This window comes from Aulonocara sp. 'chitande type north' Nkhata Bay, linkage group LG9 (assembly GCF_057382095.1).
Source record: "Aulonocara sp. 'chitande type north' Nkhata Bay isolate Kocher_YH1m ecotype deep benthic linkage group LG9, A_spYH_male_GT1.1, whole genome shotgun sequence".
Taxonomy (NCBI): Eukaryota; Metazoa; Chordata; class Actinopteri; order Cichliformes; family Cichlidae; genus Aulonocara; species Aulonocara sp. 'chitande type north' Nkhata Bay.
Genome location: NC_141352.1, coordinates 30,988,167 through 30,997,987, shown reverse-complemented (window position 1 = coordinate 30,997,987; position 9,821 = coordinate 30,988,167). Strand labels below are relative to the sequence as shown.

Below are 9,821 nucleotides of genomic sequence, written 5' to 3'. Positions count from 1 at the left end.
AAGACATTTCTAAAGCTGTGGGAATCCAGTGAATCACAGTGAGCCATTATCCACAAATGGTGAAAACATGGAGAAGTGATGAATGTGAAGCTGATTAATATTACCCCAAGAGCGCAGCAATGACTCATCCAAGAGGTCACAAAACCCAGAAAAACATCCAAAGAACTGCAGGCCTCACTTGCGTTTATTAAGGGCAGAGTTCATGACTCCACTATAAGAAGGAGACTGGGCAAAGATGGCCTGTATGGCAGAGCTCCAGGATAAAAACCACTGCTGAGCTAAAAGAACATGAAGGCTCATCTCTGTTTTGCCAGAAAACATAATTTTGATGCTCAACACTTTTGGGAAAAAACTCTGTGGACCAACAAGACTTTTGCACATCTGAGTTTGGGTTTTCTTAGGAATAAGCAAAAGCATCAGGTCTAGACATACAGATCCAGCAGTTCAAACTGATACAATGAGTTTTGGACAAGTTGTAGGTGAGCAATAGAGAAGAAAAGAAAAGAAAGAGAAGGTTGATGCAAGGGGTTCTGCTGTTGAAACTGGGTCTAACAACATGGCTTCTATGTGCCATCTACCTCTCGATGTCACTAAAGCAGTCAAGGAGAGGCTGGACGGAGTATATACCAGAGTACTTTAGTGCAAAATAAACTTGACTGTTGTCTGCCAAACAATGAAAGGGAATATGTTTTGAGAAAATAGTGTCAAGTGGCAGCAGGTGAAAGGAGAAAAGGAGAGGTCCAAGAATTAAGCCTTGTGGTCTTTACTGGGGGGGGCAGAGGTGGCGATAAAACCATCATTGCTGACACAGAGATGAGGATCTCATGGTCCAATGTGTCAGAGCACACAGTTCCCGAAATCAGTTGCTGAAGGAATATCATTAAATTCCCTTAGTAGTGTTGTGGTAAACAGTGTTGTGGTGAGTTTTATACGCAGACTGTAAAACTTTCAGGATTGCATGTTCATCTAAGAAGGATTTAGATTTTGGTTTAGGCATTTTTTCCAGGAGCTAAACAAAAAAGGTTGCTTTGACACAGGGCTAAAGTTTGACAAAGCAGAAGAATCAGGCTGGAGTTTTTCAGCATGTGTTGCACAACAGCATGTATAAAATGTTTGGCACTACTGAAAAATTCAGGGTCCTTCAAAGTAAACCAAATCACTGTAACACCATTTTTAAAATATAAGACGTTTTATAACAAAGTCATGTCAAGTCAATTTATTTATAAGAACAATATTGAAAAACCAGTAAAACCATAAGACAAGAAATAGAGAGAGTAGAGAGCTGTTGTTGTGGTGTGAAGTACTTGCGGCTGGTAGCTTGTGAGCTGCAGCCGCGGTAAATAAAATGGCTCAAAACCTCGACCCGTGGACTCGCCGTGTCTCATTCACATTCTTGAAGTCAGTAGATGATAGAACTGGAAAGTTGTCCAGAGTTCATAAGAATCTGACCAAAAATAACTCATTTAAATACCATTTATTTAACACCATCACTCTGAAATATGACTATAATTGATTTCAGTTTCGTGGGTTCTCCTCAAAGGATGAAGAAAGAAGTGAAGCAGAGCCTGAAAACGGCACTCAAATCCAAAAAGTGGCATCACAGGAGATCTTAACAACAGACACATTATTGGTTAAATTTCACTCAACACCAAAAGACAAAACTCTAAATCACCATTTGAATTTTAGTGTTCCATCACTCCACACTAAAATGAAAAAACAAGAACACATTTCACTGAGCTCATCATCAGACAAAGCATCCACAACAATACTTGGAGGAACAAACAGGCACTAATAAGAGCCTTATTAGAACATCCAAATCAGAAAGCTTACAGTAGTTTATGCTGTGTCTCGCAGTGGTTTTTATATTATGCCATACGGATTTAGGGATATGCTGGTTAGACATGCAGCTCATACATTTAAAGATAAGATACGAATGTAGTCTGATTTACAGAAAAGTAATGGCATTTGCTCTTCAATGTGATCAATGTACTGTAACTTTGCAGCAGAAACTGAACTGCTGGGTCAATATTGACTTGTTTTAACATTTGTGGTGTGCTCAAGGCCAGAAAGGCCACTTTATGTTCTGTCTGGATCATATCACTCGGAGGAGTATTTGTAGGGTTCAGTGCTTTGTGGTCTGGGCAGTGGTATATGCTCATAAATAAGGGCTGAACATCAGACTAAAACAAAATCTGCAAATATTTGAAGTTTACACTCTCTAATTCTTAAGAGTTTTTTGTAAATCAAGTTCTATTTTCATGTGGAGTTTTCCTTCCTTTTAGATGTTGCAGCCAGAGATTAGGGAGACACTGTATGAATTGCAATATTGTTTTGTAAGCTTTACAACAGAGCTTGAAGCAATATGTGTTGGATTAAAATCCACCAGAAACTTTCTCTGTTCCATGAAACGTTGGGCGTAGTCAAACAATCATATTTGATTAGAGGGAATGAAGTGAGGTGATCTGGAAGTATCTGACTGGCCACTTTAACGAGAGCTGGTCAGATTATCACTTCACAGGTGAACTCTCAACATCGTGTTGGTGATGTTTCTGATCCAGTGATGTTTCCAGAAATCTTAGAAAAACTTTATTCCACTAGTGAGACAGATATGCAAGCATCTAAATGAAGTTTAAAGGGAAAGCAGAAACCCCCCCAAAATATGCAGGAAGTGGTTTGCTGGGTTAACTTCATTGATTTCTGTGTTTCTTTGTTAATGGACTTTGGTAATGTAATGTCTTAACACAGCTGTTCTCACTTATTCGGACCTCAGCGTAGAGTTCCTCTTGGCCATGAGCTCTCTGTGTTAAGCTGTTTTCTGGCTTGTTGACTTTCACCTGTGCGTACACCGTATCCTGCTGCTGTCCTCTGTCCTGCACTGAGACAAAGGATGCTTCATATCCAGGCTCAGAGAAGTTGATCTCTCCATAATGGATGTTTTCTTCCCCTCCTTCTGTTTTACTTGTCGGCTCTTCAACAACCAGCTCTTCACTTCTTTGACTCTATGAAATAAACCAGGAGGGTTTGTGGCTGAATTTCAAACCATTCTTATTGCTATTTTCAGACAATTTAAAGTGAACATATTGCCCTGGTGAAATTAGTAATCATCTGAACAAACTAAAACTTCGTCTTTTCCTACCTGAGTCTCTTGCTGAGTTTGGTACTTTAACAACCTGAGAGCTCTGCTATAAAAGGTAGACACATCAACTATAGTCACTTGTTTGTTAAATATTTTTGTGAGTAAAGTTAAGCCTGAAAGGAAGAGGACATTTTTAATATGTAGCAAAAATATCTGTGACAGTAGCTGAACATGATTTCTGTTTTGATGTGAGATACTTACAAAGCAAAGATAATTAAACAGATCAGTAAGACCAACCCAAGGATGCCTCCAAGAAGTGGACTCAGTGGTAAAGAACCATTATTCTGATGTCCTGATAGAAAAATATGAAAAAAAAAAATACAATATCCCCAAAAACAGATCTTATTTAATTTGCCACATCATTGGTGTAGTTTAACTTTACCTGCAACAGTCACGTTAATCTCTGCTGATGTCTGATTGCCCAGATCATTAGTGGCCACACAGTAATAAACTCCTCCATCTGTTACACTGAAGCTGTAAATCTCTCCTTCAGATACTTTCACAGCTCCATCTCTGCTCTTCTTGAACCAGGTGAAGCTGCTGACTGGAGGTTTGGCTCTGCTGGAGCAGGTCAGGTTCACCCAGCTGCCTGCTGACACCAAACCTGAAGGACTGATGGATGCTGAGGTGTCTTTAGGAGCATCTGGAGAAATAAATTATATCCTATAAATCATGATATGTTTGCAGGATGAAAAAACAAACTCTGATTGTCTTACAAGAAACACTGAGAGTCTCTTCTGTCTCTGCTGTGTTGGTGTCTTTTCCTTGGTTCACAGGATATCTGGCAGAGCAGCTGATCTTCTTTCCATCATGTGTGTCTGACAGAGTGATGGTCTGCTGGATTTTAGTTGTAAAGCTTCCATCTGTGTTTTCCTCTGTTTTGTTGTGAGAGTCTTGTTGGAGATTCCAGGTGAGTTGAGGAGGGGAGTGTGGACAGGGAGTGAGAGCTGAGCAGGTTATAGTGACAGACTCCTTCTCCTTCAGATCACCTGGGATTGTAATATTGGGCCTCCAAGGAGAATCTGTGGTTTCACATCACAGACATATTTGTAAATCAATAATAGAGAAATACAGCAAATACAGACAGAGCTCAGTGTAGGTGTTTGAAAGTCCTCATACATGTTTCTACTGTACAATCGAAAACAAATGTAAAATGTATTCAGATTATATTATTTGCAGAAAGTAGCAGACATGTTTGAGCTCTGGATTAGTGTTGTGATAATACAGGAAATACAGTCAAGACACAGAGAGTAATGTGGGACTTTTGCTGCATTCAAGGAATATATTTTATTGAATTTTTTTTAAAAATATGTTTATGTCATTTATCCTCTAAATATTGTTAATTACTTATTTACTTTTTTTGCACAGTTTCATGTCTTTTAGGGTTCATTTTTCTCTTTCTGTTTCTTGCAGTTTTGATGGAGTCTTGGTATTTGCATAATACAGACTATAGTCCATATGTCTATGTATGTTAACATTGTGCAGTCAGGTTGTGTTTCGTATGTGTTTATAAACTTTACTAAACAACAGTTATGCTGAAATGAAAACCTTTTTATTTTTGACTAAATCCTTTTATTGTCCACAATAAAGAACACAAAGAATCATCTAAATACAAAACAATTACAGAAACATGTTTTTGTTATATTGGACTTTGTTGTTTCATAAGACCCTTATGAAAAGGACACCGAGGGAACAGTTTACCCTGCCCGGGATAGGGTTACCGGGGCCCCGCCCTGGAGCCAGGCCCGGGGAGGGTGCCCGAGGGCGAGCGTCTGGTGGCCGGGCCTTAGTCCATGGGGCCCGGCCGGGCACAGCCCGAAGAGGAGACATGGGCCCATCCTCCCGCAGGCCCACCACCCGCAGGAGGCGCCATAGGGGTCGGGTGCATTGTGTGCCCGGTGGTGGCCAGGAGCGGAGGCCCTGGCGGACTGACCCCCGGCTGCCAAGACTGGCAATAGGGACTTGGAATCTCACCTCTCTGGTGGGGAAGGAGCCTGAGTTAGTGCGTGAGGTTGAGAGGTACCGGCTAGATATAGTCGGGCTCACCTCTACACATGGCTTGGGCTCTGGAACCAGTCTCCTGGAGAGGGGCTGGACTCTGTCTCAGTCTGGAGTTGCCCCTGGTGAGAGGCGGCGGGCTGGGGTGGGTATCCGGCTTGCTGCCGGTACGTTGGGGTTTTTCCCGGTGGATGAGAGGGTTTGTTCCCTGCGCCTTAGGGTCGGGGAACGGGTCCTGAGTGTCATCTGCGCTTATGCGCCGAGTGGCAGTTCAGAGTACCCAGCCTTCTTAGAGTCCCTGGGGGGGGGGGGGGGGGGGGGGGTGCGCTCCACCTGGAGACTCTGTTGTCCTGCTGGGAGACTTCAATGCTCACGTGGGTAACGACAGCGAGACCTGGAGGGGCGTGATTGGGAGGAACGGCCTCCCTGATCTGAACCCGAGCGGTGCTCTGTTATTGGACTTCTGTGCTAATCACAGTTTGGCCATAACGAACACCCTGTTCGAACATAAGAGTGTCCATAAGTGCACGTGGCACCAGGACACTCTAGGCCGTAGGTCGATGATCGATTTTGTAATCGTATCAGCAGACCTGCGACCATATGTTCTGGACACTCGGGTAAAGAGAGGGGCTGAGCTGTCAACTGATCACCACCTGGTGGTGAGTTGGATCAGGTGGCGGGGGAGGACGCTGGACAGACCTGGTGCACCTAAACGCGTAGTGAGGGTGTGCTGGGAACGTCTAGCAGAGGCCCCAGTCCGCGAGATCTTCAACGCACACCTCCGGCAGAGCTTCAACAGCATTCCAAGGGAGACTGGGGACATTGAGTCCGAATGGACCATGTTCAGCGTCTCCATTGCCGAAGCTGCTGCATTGAGCTGCGGCCGCAAGGTGGTTGGTGCCTGCCGTGGTGGTAAGGGTTAGGGGGTGGAAGGAATACTTCAAGGACCTCCTTAATCCCACTGACACGTCTTCCGAGGAGGAAGCAGAGTCTGGGGATGAGGGGAATGACCCGCCAATTTCCGGGGGCGAGGTCACTGAGGCAGTTAAACAACTCCTTGGTGGCAGAGCCCCTGGTGTTGATGAGGTTCGCCCCGAGTTCCTGAAGGCTCTGGACGTTGTAGGGCTGTCCTGGTTGACACGCCTCTGCAATGTTGCGTGGAGATCAGGGGCAGTACCTGTGGACTGGCAGACCGGGGTGGTGGTCCCCATCTTTAAGAAAGGGGACCGGAGGGTGTGTTCCAACTACAGGGGGATCACACTCCTCAGCCTCCCTGGGAAAGTCTATGCCAGGGTGCTGGAAAGGAGAGTTCGTCCGTTAGTCGAACCTCGGATACAGGAGGAACAATGCGGTTTTCGTCCTGGTCGCGGAACACTGGACCAGCTCTTTATCCTCTCCAGGATACTTGAGGGTGCATGGGAGTTGGTCCAACCAGTCTACATGTGTTTTGTGGACTTGGAGAAGGCATTCGACCGTGTCCCTCGGGGTGTCCTGTGGGAGGTGTTGCGGGAGTATGGGGTGTCTGGCCCATTGCTACGGGCCATTCGATCCCTATACAACCGTTGCAAGAGCTTGGTTCTCATTGCCGGCAATAAGTCGGACTCGTTCCTGGTGGGTGATGGGCTCCGCCAGGGCTGCCCTTTGTCTCCGGTTCTGTTCATAATTTTTATGGACAGGATTTCTAGGCGCAGCCAAGTGGCGGAGGGCTTTCACTTTGGTGGCCTCAGAATCTCATCTCTGATTTTTGCAGATGATGTGGTTCTGTTGGCTTCATCGGGTGAGGGCCTCCAGCTCGCACTGGAACGGTTCGCAGCCGAGTGTGAAGCAGCGGGAATGAGGATCAGCACCTCCAAATCTGAGGCCATGGTTCTCAGCCGGAAAAGGGTGGAGTGCCCACTCCGGGTCGGGGATGAGTTCCTGCCCCAAGTGGAGGAGTTCAAGTATCTCGGGGTCTTGTTCGCGAGTGATGGGAGAAGGGAGCCGGAGATCGACAGACGGAATGGGGCTGCAGCTGCAGCTGCACCGGTCCGTCGTGGTGAAGAGGGAGCTGAGTGTAAAAGCGAAGCTCTCAATTTACCGGTCAATCTACGTCCCTACCCTCACCTATGGCCACGAGCTGTGGGTAGTGACCGAAAGAACGAGATCGCGGATACAAGCGGCAGAAATGAGCTTCCTCCGAAGGGTGGCTGGCCTCTCCCTTAGAGATAGGGTGAGAAGTTCGGCCATCCGGGGGGGGCTCAGAGTAGAGCAGCTGCTGCTCCACATCGAAAGGAGCCAGCTGAGGTGGTTCGGGCATCTGACAAGGATGCCCCCTGGGCGCCTCCTGGGTGAGGTGTTCCAGGCATGTCCCACCGGGAGGAGGCCCCGGGGCAGACCCAGGACACGCTGGAGAGATTATATCTCTCGGCTGGCCTGGGAACGCCTTGGTATTCCCCCGGATAAGCTGGAGGAGGTGGCTGGGGAGAGGGAGGTCTGAGCCTCTTTGCTTAGGCTGCTGCCCCCGCGACCCGGCCCCGGACAAAGCGGAGGAAGATGGATGGATGGATGGATGGACTTTGTTGTGTTGGATTTGTTTTTTGTTGGTTAAAACAAGGCTGCATTTAACTTTATATTTTTGTTTCAATAAAAATTGCATCTACTGATGAAAAGAAATGTATCTTACCTTTAATTTTTATTTTAAGAGGATCACAAACAGCTGTTGCTCTGAACGGCCAGTTCATAATTCTGAAGTAGTATGTGTTTGTATAAGTTGTGGTTAAGTTGGAAAACAGAGTGGTGCAGTTTTTCTCCTTCAGGTTTTTCAGGTTTTTAATCCACACTCCAAAGACAGCACTTCTGATGTCAAACTTTACTGGTCCAGCAGCACTAAAGCTACATGGGATTTGTAAACATGATCCACTCAGAGCTTCCATCTCTGTTGGTGCAGTGATGAAGAGGTCTGAATACTCAGGACAAGCAGTCGAAGGCTCTGGAAAAAACAAACAAACAGAGTATATCATTAAAATGTTGAAATCTCTCAATTTTTTTCTCCTGTCCTCTCAACATCTTCAATATAAAGTTAACTGAATGTAAATGACTGAAATGAGTCGACTCACTTGGAATAAAGAGGAGACTCAGTAACATGATGCCTGTCATGATGTTCACAGACTGGACTGTCACAAAACTCATCACCTGGAAAAATATGAAAAAATACATGAATCCAGTGATGAATAAGGAACATGTAAATTCTTTTAAAAAGTAATTTGTTATTAAAAATAGAAACACAATATCACAGTCTGATATAAACAAACAAAACTGCAAATGTGTTTTCTTACCAAATGATCAGACTGCTTCAGCAGAGAGACGACAAAATAAAAGTCAACGTGTGATTTCAGCAGAAGCAAAGTGAGTGAAACACTTCTCTGTTTGGATGTTGTAATGTCAAAGCAAACAGACGTCTGATGTTCCCATCATGCACTCCAGTTTTTCAGATGCTGTACTCCTCATCTGTCTGCCCTTAGATGTTCTGATTTTAACTGTGTTTGTGATTAATTTATAGTTTACCTGAGTTTATCAATATCTCATGTAGACACAGGATTAAAACCATAGATGCGTGAAGTAAATAACACTGATCACTGATCTCACAGTGCAATGTGCTGCTGGGTCCTTGCATCCATGTGTGTGTTACTTTGACATAAATCAATTTTAGATGCTTAAGAGAAAACAATCTTAAAACAAACATCACACAAAAAGAAGTAATAAAGAGGCCAAATGAAGAAATTGTGTTGCAGAAAGCTGTGTGTCTACAGCTTTGTACACACACAGGTTGTAGAAACCTGTTGACCAATTTCCTCAGTGTAGAAAATATTTCTTCCTTTGCTTTGTGCTTCAGTCGAGACATTCAACCAAATGCAGATACTGGAATTTATTTAACTTTTTAATGTATTTAACGAGTGGCTCTTTCAGTGCCACAATTAGACACTAAACATGAGAAACTACACGCTAACAGTAAGTGCACAACACACAGACAGAAAGTATGAAGTTTAACGTCCATATGTTAACACTGAAAGGCTCAAAGGGCCCACTGGAACCCTAAGTTATTTTTCCTTAACCTTGTGTGTGTATTTTCTTCCTTCCCACTCCTCATAAGTGTTCTGGTACCCCAACATCTGACACAGACACTCATATTTTTGAGTTAGGTAGTCTTGTGTAGCATTGATTGTTTAAGCTGGGGACTGTTACTGGAGGCTTGCCCCGATTGGGAAGCTGCTGGCTAACACAAGCCAGGGCACTCTGATCATGAAGCATCCCCACCAGGATTATTTGTCTGTAACACTGTGGCTCCTCTGATGTATCACACTTTAGGCCATTACTATTTTACTTTCCTATGTGCACCATAGTTTAATCATGAAAGCATTGTACATCCTCAGAGGGTAATTCTACAAGCACTAATAATAACATTAACCTCCTAAGACCCGAACTCTTCCACAGCATGCATTTTTAATTTCTCTTTGATATTTGGGCATATTGGGACCCGATGAATGTAAAAACAAAGAATTACCTGATTTTTGGGGTTTTTTTTACCTGATTTTTGTTTCTAAGAAAAATGAGAGCAACATATGAGGATATTAGTTTAAAATTTCGATAGAACAGTAGCAGTATAATGTCCTCGTAAGTGGATATCAGGCTCTTCAATGCAGCACTCAAC

General features: G+C 44.3%; 1 protein-coding gene across 1 annotated transcript; it reads right to left on the bottom strand.

The window, feature by feature from the left end:
- Positions 1-1,509: 1,509 nt before the first annotated feature.
- LOC147322453 (sialoadhesin-like) lies at positions 1,510-8,302 on the bottom strand. The gene is made up of 7 exons (XM_086306937.1): positions 8,230-8,302; positions 7,797-8,102; positions 3,853-4,158; positions 3,519-3,779; positions 3,338-3,428; positions 3,137-3,182; positions 1,510-2,999 (listed from the first exon to the last, which is right to left on the bottom strand). The coding sequence occupies exons 1-7, from the start codon at positions 8,300-8,302 to the stop codon at positions 2,688-2,690; spliced, it is 1,395 nt and encodes a 464-aa protein (XP_086163063.1). The 3' UTR covers positions 1,510-2,687.
- Between the last annotated feature and the right edge of the window lie 1,519 nt (positions 8,303-9,821).